Source organism: Zingiber officinale, chromosome 2A (assembly GCF_018446385.1).
Source record: "Zingiber officinale cultivar Zhangliang chromosome 2A, Zo_v1.1, whole genome shotgun sequence".
NCBI classification, from domain to species: Eukaryota; Viridiplantae; Streptophyta; class Magnoliopsida; order Zingiberales; family Zingiberaceae; genus Zingiber; species Zingiber officinale.
In genome coordinates this window covers 31524175-31540961 of record NC_055988.1, presented here as the reverse complement: position 1 = coordinate 31540961, position 16787 = coordinate 31524175, and the positions used below count along the sequence as shown (strand labels likewise).

Genomic DNA, 16787 nt, shown 5'->3' with positions numbered 1-16787 from the left:
TTTGTATGAGCATGAAAGATTGGATTTGCTGTGAGATATGTTGCTCCAATATTGTCGCACCAAATTTTTAGTGCAATATTTGATGCAAGATGAAGTTTAGAGAGAAGTGATTGAAGCCATATAATTTTTGACGTTGTATTTACTATAGTTTTATATTCTGCTTCAGTGCTTGAACGAGATACTGTAGGTTGCTTTTTCGAATTCCATGAGATAAGATTTGATTTGATTTGGTGATTTGATCCGGTCAATTCTAGTAATTTTCTTTTATCTCTTTTAGAGATGTGGTGGTTGGTGAAGGATCCCAAATATCATATGGATTAGTGGAAATGGTGTGGAAGGTGTATATGATTTCAGAGAGAAAATAGTATGAGGTTGCTTAGCCAAGTGACATACTTCACAATCAAGAACACCAAGATTTTTATTATGAAATAGAGAAGGAAGCAACTTTTTCAAATATGAAAAACTAGGATGGCCTAACCTATGATGCCACAATATTATTTCCCTAGAACTTGAAACAGAAATAGAAGCAATGTTAGACACTCGAGGTGGCAACCTCAAGATAATATAATCCATTATGAATTCTAGCACTACCAATCATCTTCCTAAGTCCTGAAATTGACATGATAAAGAGACAAAGTTAGCAACACAATTATTGTCATTAGTGATTTTGCTAATAGAGATGAGGTTGCATGTGAGAGAAGGGACAAGAAAGACAGATTTGAGGATAATATCCTTAGACAGAATATTATCGATAATGACAACTGGACTCATCGACCCATTAGCAATTTTCACAAATGTGTGACTCGGGCAGGGAGCATAGGAAGAAAATAAACTAGAATCCTTGTTATATGGTCGGAGGCTTCGGAATCAATAATCCAAGAGCATATTCAAGTTGAGCTAAGTGCTGAATAGAATGTACTAGATTGGCTCATGGAGCCGGTGGAGGGGTTGAGAGCGATCAATCGAAGAAGACGATAATATTGTTCAATCTACTCAATTTGTTCCTTTGTGAATGGAGTTGAAATGCCAAAATTTGCAGGTTGTTCTTGGGTGATTTTGGCTTGATAACCATGTGCCTCTGTTTTCTTTCGGGGTTGCCAATTTACTGCCATGGATTTATGAACACTTTTCTTGTATGACCTGGATGCTTACAGTGTTCACACCAAGGCAAATTTGCTGATTTGCCATGGATTTCCCAACACTTTTCTTTGGTATGACTTGGATGCTTACAATGTTTACACTAAGACCTTTTGCTAGTGTACGGAACTGTGAGTAATCAAAGTAGAAACATCATGGACAAATTGTTGAGAAAGTGAATCATTAGAGAGCATGACCTTTTTGTGTATCTCTTCACGTCTGACTTCAGTAAAGGCATCATCAGTTGAAGGAAATGGTTCCCGAGCAACCACACAGTCACGAACATCATCAAGATTGCGATTGAGGTCTGTCAAGAAATCGAAGACTCTTTCTTTGTCAAGATTTGTCTTGTTTTTGATATTGCATTTGCACACACTAAGAATCTTCAAGGAACATATCCAATTCTTGCCAAATATATTGAAGTTTCGAGAAGTATTGAGTCATCGAATTGCTTCCTTGTTTTATATCCTTTTGTTTGGAGCGGAGTTCGAATATTTGAGAGGCATTTCCAATATCTGAGTACATCAGACGAGCGACATCCCACACTTCTTTGGCCATTTGGAACCAGAGATATCGTCTGCTGATATTGAGCTCCATGGAGTTTATGAGCCATGCAAGAACTATTGAGTTTTCAACCACCTAAATTTTGTGCGATGCATCTTTGTGGCTTGGTGTAGGAGGATCACTAGTGAGGCAGCCCAGTTTGCCTGGCCACATATCACAATTTTTTACAGATTGAACCCACAATAGATAATTATGGTCATTTAGCTCGTGAGTTGTAATCTATAGAGAAGAAATATCACTACCTGAAAGAGAAGTGACTGATGCAAAAGTTTTTTTTTTGCCATAGTCTCGCTGGAAGAGCCTGACGATGTGTTTGAATCCTTCAACATATTAATTGGGCTTCAATGAAATGACCACGTTAGGGAAGACGAAGCTAGCAGAATAAATTGGAGAAATCAACCTTGCTCTGATACCATGTAGAAAGTTGGAAACCAATAATAATTGTTTTTTATTTCAATAAAGAGTATAATACACTTTTATAGATACAATGGGTCTATAAATCCCAACAAATCATGGAAAAAATATTATCTTACCAAATATACAAAACTAAAATATTTTGTCAATCAATTAAAATCCTATCAGATCAAATAGATCGATTCCAATTGATTTTAATTGATACTAATTAATTCACTAAGTAAATCTACAAATATCTTTTAGGATGTTCAAATAGTTTCCTATCTCGTGTGAGGTGCATGTTTTGAGTCGAGCATTACAAGGCTTTGCCCTAATTTCCTTGTCTCAATTAATAGGTCGAGGATATATTTTCTCTGAGATATAAATATACCTTTTTTCCTCCTTATAACTTCAACACCTTAGAAATACTTTAGCACCCCAGGTCTTTCATATGACACTGAGTATAAATGAGAGATTTAAGCGATGAGATTATCATAGTATCACTTCCAGTGATAACAATATCATCCATATACACAACTAACAGAATGATACCAGCTCCTGACTACTTGTAGAATACAAAATGGTCAGACTTACTTTTCATCATACCAAATTTTTCAACAACCTGACTAAATTTTCCAAACCAAGCATAAGGATTCTATTTCAAACCATACAAAGATTTTTAAAGATGACAAACTAGCCCTGACTCCCCATAGCACCAAATCCAGGAGGTTGCTCCATATACCTTATTCTGAAGTTGATGTAAATGTTAGTGATGAATAGCAACCATTGAAATAAACAATCGAACAAATGCCAATTTTGCAACAGGAGAAAAAATGTCAATAATCCACACTATAGGTTTGAGCATAACCTTTAGCGACAAGATGGACTTTTAATCTGGCAACTGACCCATTCGAATTGACTTTAACTGTGAATCCCCATTTGCATCCAATAGTCTATTTTCGTGAACGTCGATCGATCAAGTCCAAAGTGCCATTGTCATCTAAAGCATTTATCTCCTTTGTCATTGCATCTTTCCAACCAGGATGAGGTATGGTCTCACGAATAATTTTAGAAATACAGATAGAGTCAAATGAAACAATAAAAGAATAAGAGGAAGACGACATGTCGTTATAAGAAACAAAAGAAGAAATAGGATAAGTACATTAGCATTTACCTTTGCGTAACACAATAGGAAGATCATCACTCGGGATTGGATCTGATGACGAAGTAGTAGGTGTAGGATATGAATCAAGAGGTTAACGCCTGGAGTAGACATGAAAAATAGGAGGCTTAACAAGAGCCGGTTTTGGGATGGGTGTGGAGGACGTTATAGAATACACTAACAAATCATTATCCTCCCTTTGACTATTTGAAATAGGTGACAGAAATAAGGTGTGTCTTCAATGAAGGTAACATCAATTGAGACATGATATTTGTTATATTGGGACAATAACATCTATAATCTTTCTGAAGATGAATAACCAAGGAAGATATACTTTAAAGACTTAGGATCTAATTTAGTGACATGTGGCCAAACTTCCCAAACAAAACAAGTGCTACCAAATATCTTAGGGTTAACAGGAAACAACGACTTATTGTGAAAACGGATTTTGTAAAGGATCTTATTGTGAAGAATAGAGGATGACATGTTAATGAGAAAACATGCTATAGAAACTGCATCAAGCCCCAAAAGGTTTGGGAATATTCATTTGAAATAAAATGGCTCGTACAGTTTCAAGAAAATGTCTGTTTTTATGTTTAGCTACATCATCTTGGGATGAAGTATTAACACAAGAGGTTTCATGAAGTATGCTATTCAAATCCTAAAGGCATAAAATAGAGAAAATAGCTTAGAATGATTTTTCATTAAATATAACCAAGTTACATAAGAATAATCATCCACAAAAGTAATGAAATACCTAAAATTTGGTTTGGACAAAAGAGGACAAGGACCCTAAATATCAGAATGAATTGATCAAAAGGAATAGTAGCACGTTTATTTACTTTAGGACTCCAATTAAGACGATAATGTTTTGCAAACTGACATGACTCACAATCTAATGAAGATACTTTGCTATATTATGGACAAAGCTTTTTAGCAAACAGAGAGATGAATGCCCCAATCTATGAACCTCGAAAAGAGAAGTGACACTCGAGCAAGCAAAAGAATTTGGGAGTGGTGTGTCAAGAATGTAGAGGCCTCCAGACTCATGTCCTTTACCAATAATCTTCTTCGTCAAAAGATCCTAAAATAAGTCGAGGAAAAAATGATACAATAGTTAAGATTATGAGTTCGTTGACTAATAGAGAGCAAATTAAAGGATCAATTAGGTAAATATAAGACAGAGGATAGACGAAGTAAAGGGGTAGGATTGATAGTGCCAGGTCACGAATACAAGATGGAGACCCATCAGTTAAAGTAACAGTAGGAGTATTAGCTTTGGACTGAAAATAGAAAAGAGACTAGAATTACCTGTTATATGATCTGTGACACCATAATCAATTACTCATTTAGAGGATGAGGAAAGAAGACATGCCTTTTGTTTACTTGAATCAATTGTGATAGAGGGAGATGAAGACTTGAGTGATTCATGATATTTCATCTATAGAGATAAGGATCGATTTATTAGAGACATCATTAGTGGATATAATATGGGCCCAAGTGTTTTTGTTGATTTTTATATTGAAACTTTCTATACAAATTTCGTATGATTTAGCTTACGACAATAGTTACACATAATATCACTCGAATTTGACATTCGAGTATAATTAGTATTGTGACTCGTACCAATAAGCAGAACGATACTTTTTGTATGTAGAATACGACTAAATACATCTTGTAAAGAAGAGACCTGAGAACCTGAGAACCAGAGAAAACTCGTGACTTGGTAGACTCAAAGTTACGAGATAGGTCAACGAGGAAGCTTATGATAGTCATCTGCTCGCATTGGCGTTGTTGAACCTTCACATTAGGGCTCTCATATGTCTTCTTGAATGCCATAAACTAATTAATCAGGTTGATCTTGTTTTTCCACACAAAATGCTTTGCAAATTTCATACATGCGAAAGAGATTTCCTTTTCTAAAATATAGAAATTTCGAGTATCTATTAGTTCTTTAACAAATTTCACCATGATTGATCAAACCAATTACCTCACTATTAATATAATTCCAAATCTGAAGGAATAAGTGAGCATCCTCTTTAAGCCATGTCTCCTTTGAATCATCTTGAGGAGTGTCATCAACCATTTTTGTCAATACTTCATAGATAAAGACACAATTTTACTCCAATCCAAATAGTTTGAATCATTTAACTTATAGTTTGTGATTTTAGACATCATAGATACCACATCCGTCACAATAGAAGTCTTATTTTCAATCATAAGACATTATACCAAAGGAAGACAAATAAGGGAAGAACCCGAAGGAAGATCCAAACCAATAAGTATGGACAAACCCATGCACTCTTAGATGTTGCTCATGTTGAAGATTGCTGGCAACCGAGATTGGGCAACGCCTTCTGATGATGCGTATTGGGAGAGCGTTAGGGCTGATGCCGGGGATAGGGTTGACGCAGTGGCTGCTCGGCAGCCTGAATATGAGATGACGACGTGGTGGAAGGAGAGTCGGCGCCTGGTGTGCAGGTGGGTCAACATAGGAGCAACCCTTGTGTTGTGGGCTGGGGAAGGGGAGGTGCAGCAACGACCGGTGCGGTGACGATCAGCAGCCGACTTTGTGCGTGGATAGAGGAGGGAAGGAAAGAGTGCCGACGAGGAGGTCATGGCCAGCGGTGGAGGCGTATATGCATGGGCGACTGTGAGGTAGTGGTGCACTATGGAGATGAAAGTACATGAGAGGTAGAAGAGTGGAGATGGAATCCTAATTTCAAATCCCTAATTTCGAAGCTGCTCCGATACCATGTTATTTGATATAAAAAGAATTGATAATCTTTATTGAATGACTAACTACAAACTAGGAATCTATCTTAGGACACTATGATTAGATTAATTGATAATTAGCTAATTGATAGATAATATGATAACTAATATATACAAATAATACGCCTAAAGTTTTAACTCTTTAGGTGTTTCCCTTTGCCTAGAGTTCACTCCTCTAGGACTTCTACACTTGCTTAAAGTTTATTCTTTTAAGACTTTCCTTTTGCTTAGAGTTCTCACTTCTAGGACTTTCTACTTGCCTAGGACTTCCCACTTGCGAGACATCCAATCACTTATGACCTTCTTGGACTTCACACCTAACTACTTAACATTCTCTCTCCTACGACCTGCTAGAACTTCCAACTAACTGCTAAACCTTTTTGGACTTTTCTTCTACCAACTCCCTATTGATACTTGGTCAACTTTGTTAATCTTTATAAGAGGTCGATTGTATCAATAATATCTCCTTAGTGCATCAAAAATCTCCTAACACTTAAATAGAGCCCCCTCAAACATATTGATCAAACGTCAAAATCCTATTCGAATTGGTCAACTTTGACTTGGGATCGATTCTACCAATATTAAACACATTTATCAGAGTTTTCACTCAATAGGTACAACCCTGACTTAATGTTCTTATTTCTTACCCTATCCATTCTCATATGTATGCACAACTACTTTAACATTCACATCTTTGTGACTCTTATTTTTTGCTCGTATACTTGATTTATAACCAAACATTCAACTCCATATAGTATAATATGTTCAATCGCCGTTTTGTAGAACTTTTCTTTTAAATTTTAGAGATACTTTATGATCACAAAATATACTTTACGTTTTCCTATGTTTCAATTATTCTATTTGTATTCTATATAAAACAATACTCTCAATCCCTTCGTCTTTTTGTAAAAACAATCTTAAATATCTAAAGTTCTCAATTAGGTAACTCATTATTTCTTATCTTAACAATTGTCTTGTTACGTCTAATATTTTTAAATTTAAATTTCATATATTTTGTATACACACATATATATGTATAGTCTTTCCATTGGAATCTGGAAACAACCTCTTGCAACAAGCAGGTTAAGGCTGCGTACAATGAATTTTTTCTCGGGATCCTACATGGCGGGAGGTTCGTGTACCAGACTGTCCTTTCCACTAGAATGATCTTAAACACTTAAGTAATGAGTGGTTGATTAATTGAGTGATTTTTCTGGCAGCATGGGTGGAAATAACTTCCTAAGCTTTTTGCCAATTGGGGAAGCAACGCATACCTAATTTGCCAATTGGGGAAGCAACGTATGCCTTGTGCTTTTAGTCACATATAGTGCTCCATTGAGCACTATAGGATCATGACGGTTTTCTTCTCAACAAGAGTTGAAGTCATCCTTGTGATGATAGACAGTTTTGCCTATAGCACACTAAGAATAAGATAATTATGTGAACATAAATCCCAAAGCCTATAAATAGAGCCTTGGGAAGTTTGTGGGAAAGCACTTGGATTTTTTGGATCCTCCTTGTACCACTACCAGTTAGATAGCCACTCCTAAAGCACCTGACCACATCCTTGATTTGTTACCTCTAACATGATCCTCCTTTGATTCCCATCAACCCAACAAAGCTATAACTTACCTAGTTCTTGAAGTTAGATGGAAGGCTTCATCATATATAAGGGTTTGAGCTTAATAGATTAGTGCGCCAAGTAGCATGTCAATTGGCTATTATAGAGTCATATAAGGAAGGAAATTGCATGAGCTCAAAGTCCCCTAGATCCCTCTCCCAAGAACACCTTTTCGCCGAACAACAAGAAACTATCTCCCAGCCCCCCACTAAGGAGGTTGTTCTAGACTGAGCCATTAACCTCTAAAAATACTATAAATGACAACAAAATTACCTAGGAGTTAATGAACTGTTAGATTCGTGTGATAGCTAGCATTGTGCTACCATAACTCCAAATGGGATTATGCTAGAAGATCTAACCCATTATGGTTCAAGAGAAGAGTTAAAAAGGATCCATGGGAAGAGGGTCTACCCCCACAAGAAGAAAATCCAAAGACTCAAGCTGTACTACAGCCACATGCATGCATGTTGCATTCAGTCAAATGACCTATGTAAAAATAAACTCAGACTTATTTGAGTTCATTTTTTGATATAAAAATACTATATTTCTAATTGACGTGTAATAATCATGCATATATATAGGCTTCAAAGTCATCATATATTATATATGAGTGGACCTATCCACATAGATATGGAGAAGGCCAGTGAATGAATTCTCATGCACAGAAGACAATACGTAGTATGTTTTATTAAATTACTTCACCATGGATTAAGATAAAAAAATATGTATAAGTAATACCTTAACTTATAATTAAGATTCATTTTAAAATAGTGTTGTACAAAGCGGTAGGCAGTCAGTGATCGCCAACGGCCTCGGCCACTTAGGCGGTTGATTTTTTTTACTATTTTTTATACTATTCTTATATTTACTTTTAATAAAATATATTAATTAAAAATTTAAAATTTAATCTAAATATTTAAAAATAAAAATAAAATATTATATATATATATATATATATATATATATATATAAAATTAATGTGATAATTTTATTAGACTTTAATTAAGTTTATTTAAATTATCTTAATCATATTTACGAGTTGATTAAAATTATTAATCAAAAGTTTAATTAAGCCACGTATCCTGTTCTGACCGGGCGATGAGCGATGAGTCCGACGTGATGCGTTTGGATGCATCGCTGAGATCACACAACGCGTTCAGATGCATCGTCGAGCTCAGGCGATGTGCTTGAGCTCGTCGTAGGCTCGGGTGACAATTCTAGGCCTATAACCGGGCTCTAATGATGTGTCTTAGCTCGCGTGATGCGTTTGGATGGGTCACCGGGCTCGCACGATGTGTCCGAATGCGTTGTCGAGCTTGTGCGACACTTCTGGGCCTATTGCCGGGCTTGGGCGACGCTTCGGGTTCGTTGCTAGGCACGAACGACATGTTCGGGCTCGTGCGACGCATCTGGGCTCGTCACCAAGCATAGGCAATGCGTTTGGACGTGTCTCGATGGTGAAATGGCGACGACGGTGGCGGTTCCAAGCATGGCGGAAGAAGGTGAGTTACCATCTAAAGCATCACCTTTGCCTAAGACGGTGTGATTGATGCCCTCCTGCCTAAGTGGTCGTCTTCGCTGCCATTTTGAACATTGTTTTTAAACTAGGTCACTATAGTCAACGGATGACCAAGAGGTATAAAATGCGTAGTTGATGTTGCGGGCTTTGATGATAATCTATGGCGTTAAGCATCTGATGGCTCGTACCATAGCTAGCTTGTTGGGACATATAGTACCACATGTCACCACCTTATATGACACTAGTCGATTTCAAGGTAACATTTGTACATCGTTGAGTCCACTATCAATAATGACACTAACACTACACAGGTCACCAACTCCACATCATTGCAAACATTTAAAGAGGAGTTGAGGGCATATTTGATGGCCAATGCAACATGACAACGAGTTCGAATGACAACGATTTTACATAAGACCTTATGATTGAGACTAAGGTCATCATACCATATCCCTTAGCTAGGTAAATTAATCAAATATTCGTGAGCAAGCTTGATGTTTATCACGGTAAGAGTTTGTTTATGTTTATTCAACACGCATAAAATTAATTAAATAAATAAGGTTGAATAACTCATTAAAATAAATGAATAGGCTTGAACATTTAATTTATTAGTGTTCATAAACAAAGATTGTGAACTATTTGTGAATAATGTCCACGAATAAAACTTGTGAATCATGTTTATCAATAAAACTCATATTAAACTTGTAAATAAATAAAGAAGAACATCATGGGATAAGATGACATTAACTATCTATCATAGGAGTGTTTGATATATGCCTCAAGCATAGTATCAATCAGTGTATTCAATAGCGGCGAATAGCGCGCTACATAGCGCGCTATCGCGCGCTACGACCAGCGAACGCTGCAGAGCGTTCGCTGAATCGCGATTGTCCCGAATAGCCCACGCTATTCGGGACAAAAGCGTCGATAGCGCACATAGCGTGCGCTATCATGCCCTAGCGCCCCATAGCGGGCGCTAAAATTACAAATTGCTTACCAATAGCTAGGGCAAAGGTGAGTCGAATCGTGACTGTGGCAGAGGCGAAGGTAGGGCAGACTGCAGAGGCGACAGGCGGCGAGCAGCGAGCGGCGAGCGGTGACCTGTGAGTGGTGGCGAGGGACAGCGATTGGAGGTAAGCTTTTCTCCTTCCTTTCGTTTTCTTCGTTTAGGTTTTCCTTCTCGTTTTTTTTCTCGAAGGAGCAAAAACGATTTCGCGATTTCCAGAAGTCGGGCATCTAGATCGATCCAGCGATCGATCCAGGGTCGAACAGAAAGGATCTGGATCGATCCAGCGACCGATCCAGATCCTTTATGTTCGAACAGAAAGGATCTGGATCGGTCGCTGGATCGATCCAGATCCTTTCTGTTCGACCCTGGAAGGATCTGGATTGATCAAGCGACCGATCCAGGGTCTGGATCGATCTAGCGACCGATCCAGATCCTTTCTGTTCGACCCTGGATCGATCGCTGGATCGATCCAATTCCTTGGATCGATGCAATGATTGATCCAGATGCCCTGGATTGATTTTTTTTTTTTTTTGCTGATTTGTTTCTAATTAATTAATTATTTATTCTGATTTTTTTTTTTCTAGGATTTTGATTGTCTAGTTAGAATTTGCAATGTCTACGAATTTATCAAAAAAAGATAAAAAAAGATATTGGTTGGAAGTATTGTTATCAAAATGAAGGGGAAAAAGCTGTTCGGTGCAAATTTTGTCATCATATATCGAATGGAGGGATTACTCGCTTGAAGGAACATTTAGCTCAAACTCATAAAGGGGTTGCACCTTGTGTTAGTGTTCCGGATGATATTAAGAAAGAAATTAGAGAATCACTTGACAAAATTAGAGCATCTAAAAGTAAACAAACTGAATTGTTACGAGAGATCGGTGAAGGTCCCCAAAGTATGAGTACACAATCATCAAAAGTTGGAAGTGTAGGGGGAAATTCAATTGGATGTTCTGGATCTGGTAGTGGTGAATCAAAAGGTAAAGGTACTCTTCATGGGTTTGTTAGTTCCGAACCTCGACAAACAACCCTAAATTCGACATACAAAAAAGATTTGTTGGTTGATGTGAAGCGTAGAATTGGTCGTTTTATTTACTCTGCCGCACTTCCGTTTAATGTTGTGAATGATCCTTATTGGCTGCCTATGGTTGAGGGCATTGCGGAATATGGAAGAGGGTTCAAGCCTCCTTCAATGCATGAGTTAAGAACTTGGATACTTAAAGGTGTGGTTGATGGCATCAACCTAATATATGAGGAGCATAAAAAGGCATGGAAAAAATATGGATGCACTATTATGTCCGATGGTTGGACGGATGGAAAGAATAGAAGTTTGATCAATTTTTTAGTAAATAGTCCCGCCGGCACTTTCTTTTTGAAATCTATTGATGCATCAGATTCTATTAAAAATGGGGAATTGATCTTTAAATATCTTAATGATGTTGTTGATGAGGTGGGAGAGGAAAATGTAATTCAAATTGTCACGGATAATGCTTCGAATTGCATTAAGGCGGGGAAAAAAATTATGGAGACTAGACATAGAATTTGGTGGACACCTTGTGCGGCGCATTGCATTGATCTAATGTTGGAGGATATTGCAAAGTTGAAGATTTTTTCTGACACAATTGAGCATGCTAAGATGGTTGTGAAGTTCCTTTATGGTCATGGGACTATACTTTCTTTGATGAGAAAGTATACAAACGGTAAAGAAATTCTCCGTCCCGCTGTTACTCGCTTTGCTACTTCATTTCTCACTCTTCAGAGTATGTATAAGGTTAAAAGGCCACTTGAACAAATGTTTGCTTCCGAAGATTGGGTTAGTTCACCACTATCTCAAACAACTCAGGGGAAGGTCGTGAAGAGAATTGTTATTAACGATCCCAACTTTTGGCCACATGTTGCATTTTGTGTTAAGAGTGTTGTTCCTCTTGTAAGTGTGTTAAGGGAAGTTGATTCGGAGGAGAGATCGGCCATGGGATATATTTATGAACTTATGGATAAGGCAAAAGAGACAATAAAATTTAATTGTGGGGGAGTTGACAGAAATACAAACCCATTTGGAAAAAAATTGATTCACGATGGACTCCACAACTTCATCATCCTCTACACGCGGCCGGGTACTATTTGAATCCGCAATTGCGTTATGAAGAAAGATTTTCTTATTGTGATGAAGTTAGAGATGGATTGTATACTTGCATGGATAGGATGTTGTCTTTTGATGATCGTCTTAAAGCAGACATCCAATTGGACTTATATAATAAAGCTGAAGGAGAATTTGGAACTCCAATAGCAAAACGAACAAGAATATTGCGACCTCCGGGTAAAATTTTCTTCTTGTAACCGTTCTTGTAAAATTATACTAGCATTCATATTTTAAAATTATATACATTCTTGTAATTTTTTTTAATGTTATTACTTATTAGTCTGGTGGTAGGAACGTTTTGGAAGTAAGACACCTGAGCTTACTACATTTGCAATTCGAGTGCTTGGTCTCACTTGTAGTGCTTCGGGATGTGAAAGAAATTGGAGCACTTTTGAATCGGTGAGCATTCTAAGTTTCTAACTCTACTTGAATTTTAATTGTTTTATAATTTTCATATCATTGTTTATTTTTATATATATATGTTTTCTTTTTTGTAATATTAGATTCATACAAAAAAGAGAAATAGGCTTGAACATGCAAAGTTGAATGCGTTGGTGTTTGTGAAATATAACTTCAAGCTTAGGGAGAGAAGTATTAGGAGGAGAGACAAGATTGATCCCATTGTAGTTGATGAAATTAATTCAGATGATGAATGGATAACTGAGAAAGAAGGTCCAGTTCTCCCCGCAACTACTAAATGGCTTGAAGATGATGAATTATTTGAAAGTGATCCTATTGTGAGTGTGCCATCTGCTACTTTTGAAAGTCTTTTCGACTCAGATAAGCGAGTCGAAGATGTTGAGGATATAGTTGAAGTTCCTCCTACGAATTCAAAAAAAAGAGTTGCTGAAAATTCAAGTAAGCACTAAGCATATGCAAATTATTTATTTATATCTACTTCATCTATAATTGATTCTTAAATGTTGTATCTTTTATATAATAGGTGGAAGCAAAGACAAACAAGCAAGGTTGAGTCTTGTTGATGTGGAAGATAATCATCTTGATGCTGAAAATTATGGAGTAATTCCAACTTTTGATAGTGGAAATTTTCCAACCATAGACACTATTGATGATGATAGTGATATAGAGTTGGATGATACTGATTATTTTTAAGTTATGTTGTTTTAATTATAAGACTTTTTAAATTGTTGGTATGGGATATTTTGACATGTAATGAATTATTATGATTAATTTTAGGTTATGTTATTTTTATTTTACTTATATAAGTATATTTTATTTTTTAAAATTTAAACATTGACGTGCACGAAAAGCTTGCGCTATACGCTACGCTATTTACGCTACGCAATGACAAGACAAAAACGCTATGAACCAACGCTACGCGATTTAAAACACTGGTATCAATAGAAGGAAAACATACATGACTTATAGAATAAAGTGGTGGAAATTAAATGATGAGAAAAAAAAATATATTTAAGGAGAGGCTAAGAGTACAAGTACTAGGAGAAATACATAGTAACTCAAATACAATATGGGATAAAATGATATTAAAGTTGAAAATGATAGTCAAGAGTGTATTCGGTGAATCAAAAGGACGTGTACCACTAAGAAAATTTTTGATGGTCGAATGAGAAAGTGAAAGAAAAACGAACAACCTATAAGTTGTTATACACTTGTAAGAATGAAGAAAACATTAAAAAGTATGCAGTAGCTTAGAAAGAGATCAACAAAGTGGTATGAATGAAGAAAACTTTAAAAAGTATGCAGTAGCTAAGAAAGAGGTTAACAAAGTGGTGAATGAAGCAAAGAATGAAACTTTTAAATGTTTGTATCGACAACTGGATACAAAAGAAGGGGAAAGAGATATCTGTAAAATAACTAAATAAAGAGATCTTATCCAAATAAGATGCATTAAATATGAATGCAATAGGGTATTAGTGAATGACGATGAAATAAAAGTGAAACATCCTAGAACACCTTTTTCATACCTTTCACCAAACATGTAGTACCCACATTTAAGTGATTCGAATTAAACAACCCAACTTCAAAGATTATGCATTACAAATTGGTACAACATGATATCAAAAATAAATTTATGTTTGAACATCATAATACTAAATAATTCTTCACGAGAGCAGAAAGTGCAACCAACTAGTGAAAGGAACATAAATCGATTATCAATCATATAACTTGACACTAGCATTAGGACCCAACATCCAAAACACATAGAAACTTAGATAAATAATGGTATACTTGGATTTCAATTGCATATTGCTACATGCAAATCATATTAAAACAAGACATTATTAGTTTTTATGCATAGGGAGACATTGCTAAATAAATAAAATATTTTCTTGTATGTTAAAACAAACAAGATCAACTTCCGTGCATCAACATACTACTAACAATTATGATAATATGCTAAAACAAACAGTCAACTTGCGTGCATCAACATTCCACTTGCAATTATGATAATAGAGTTTAAGGTGCTAATAGATGGGAGGTAAATAAAAATAGAAATGCCGAGAAAAGGATCCTGCCCCCAACCCTCCCATCCACTCTTCTCCAGTCACTATACCTCACCTTACAACCCCCCTATCCGACTCCCTTCTTTCTTCACCTGATTAGCCTAGAAAGAAAACCCAAATTCCCGCCGCCAGTCCTTCCCTCACCTAAATAGCCCTTACAAGACAGCAACAACTTCGAGTCCCTCTAACATCTAGATTTTTCAACTAAAATTGGTAAAACTTCGTCAAATCTTCACAACCAATTCCAAAATTAAATGCAACACACATCAAAATATCATACTATGATTCATATGGTGCGGTAAATGCAAAACCAACGAAAGGGAACCTTGCCTTGGTGTTTTGTGTACGGAAGATAACCAGTGAGACGTAGGGAAAACACGACCTTAAGCATTCCGATGAGGTTCTTCCTTTATCTCCTCTAAAGTTGCTCGGGTTCGGATGGGGGGTGTGGGGAGGCCGACGGTTTCAAGGGTGAGGGGATGGGGAAAAAAATAAGCATATATTTAAAAGAGTAAGCCGGGTTGGGCTGCTAGCAAATCGGGCCGGTTTCGTTATCCTATTAACATATTAATTATTTAAATCCATAACTCTTGATTTATTTAAGTGAATTAGTTTTTTTTAACTATAAAAAGAACAATGAAAGATGTATTTTCATTCACTTTTTAATGAAGGTTTGGGTGACCAACTTAACTTAGGTAATTTAAGTAGGAAGTATAGAGATTAATTTTGTATCATAGAATTCAAACTTAGAAGTAGAACAATTTTAAATGAGATACAAAATAGAGTAGTCGGACTAGATGATATTAGGAAGTAGGTTATTGAATGACTTACAAAGTAATTCAATCTTATATTGAAAATAGAAAAAAAATCTAATGAGTGGAGGGTAAGTACTCTATTTCCCATGTAAAAATAAAAGAGACGTATAAAATTATGTGAATTATGGGGCTATTAAGCTAATGAGTCATATCATGAAAGTTTGAAAAAATGTAATGGAAAAAAACTAAGGAAAGAGACTACGGTGATCAAAAATTAATTTGGGTTAATGTATGGAAGGTCGACAATAAAAGTTATATATCTTATCAAACAACTAATTGAAAAATATCGGAAATAAAAGTAAGCTTATACATGGTATTTGTTATTGGTTATTTGTTATTTTTTATTTGTTATTTGTTGACTTAGAAAAAGTTTATGAGATAGTTTCGAGGGAATTATGTGGAGACTTCATATATTTAAATAATTAAAAATATATATGATTATCTATTGATAAGAGTGAAACTCCAAGCGGATAAATCGAATCATTTCTTATAAAGATAGTGTTACATCAATGATCAACTCTAAATCTCTATCTATTTTCACTAATCATGAATGAATTTACTGTGAAGAAATCTGACGAGAGAAAGAGAAAGAAATAGAATGAAGAATTTCTTAAATTCTTAATATTAAATCTGGACATGAAGATCCTTACTTATTTATATACTTCTTCCCTATTTATTTATAGAATGAAATACAATCAAATCAAATCAAATCTAATTGGCCTAAATTAAACTACCCATATTTACAATATATTCTACACTCCCTCTCAAATTGGGTTGTACATATTGTACATGCCCAACCTGTCACATATCTCTTCGAAGTTGATTCCTTAGGAGAACTTTTGTAAGTATATCTGCGATTTGATGTCGTGAAGGAATATTCGAGAGTTCCACAGATTTTTTTTGTCACATTTTCTTAAATGAAGTGTTTGTCAATTTCTATGTGCGTTGTTCTATCATGGTGAACATGATTCTTTGCAATGCTGATGGTTGCTAAATTGTCACATTGTAGAATGACAGCTTTATCTGTCACTATTTCGAGTTCTTTTAGGATTTTGCAACAAATGACTTTTGCAATGTAAAGAAATTGCTTGGCCTCCATCATGTAACTTTCTATAAGATTCGTCTTTTTTTTCTTCTTCTTAATGCTAGATGTCACAACTTCTCCA

General features: G+C 35.9%; 1 protein-coding gene and 1 long non-coding RNA gene across 2 annotated transcripts; both read left to right on the top strand.

Moving 5' to 3' along the window:
* Nucleotides 1-9114: 9114 nt before the first annotated feature.
* LOC122043620 lies at nt 9115-12305 on the top strand. The gene is made up of 2 exons (XM_042604228.1): nt 9115-9154; nt 10861-12305. The coding sequence occupies exons 1-2, from the start codon at nt 9115-9117 to the stop codon at nt 12303-12305; spliced, it is 1485 nt and encodes a 494-aa protein (XP_042460162.1).
* A 330-nt stretch (nt 12306-12635) lies between these two features.
* LOC122041006 lies at nt 12636-13532 on the top strand. Its single transcript, XR_006128766.1, has 3 exons — nt 12636-12719; nt 12824-13178; nt 13264-13532. It is a non-coding gene; the product is annotated as an uncharacterized LOC122041006 (long non-coding RNA).
* Nucleotides 13533-16787: the final 3255 nt, after the last annotated feature.

What these genes read in the sequence shown, in the direction of transcription:
- LOC122043620 (XM_042604228.1), top strand. Translation starts at nt 9,115, where the DNA reads ATGGCGACGACGGTGGCGGTTCCAAGCATGGCGGAAGAAG. An exon ending in TCCAAGCATGGCGGAAGAAG is followed by an intron (nt 9,155 to 10,860) that starts GTGAGTTACCAT and finishes ATCAAAATGAAG; the next exon opens with GGGAAAAAGCTGTTCGGTGC.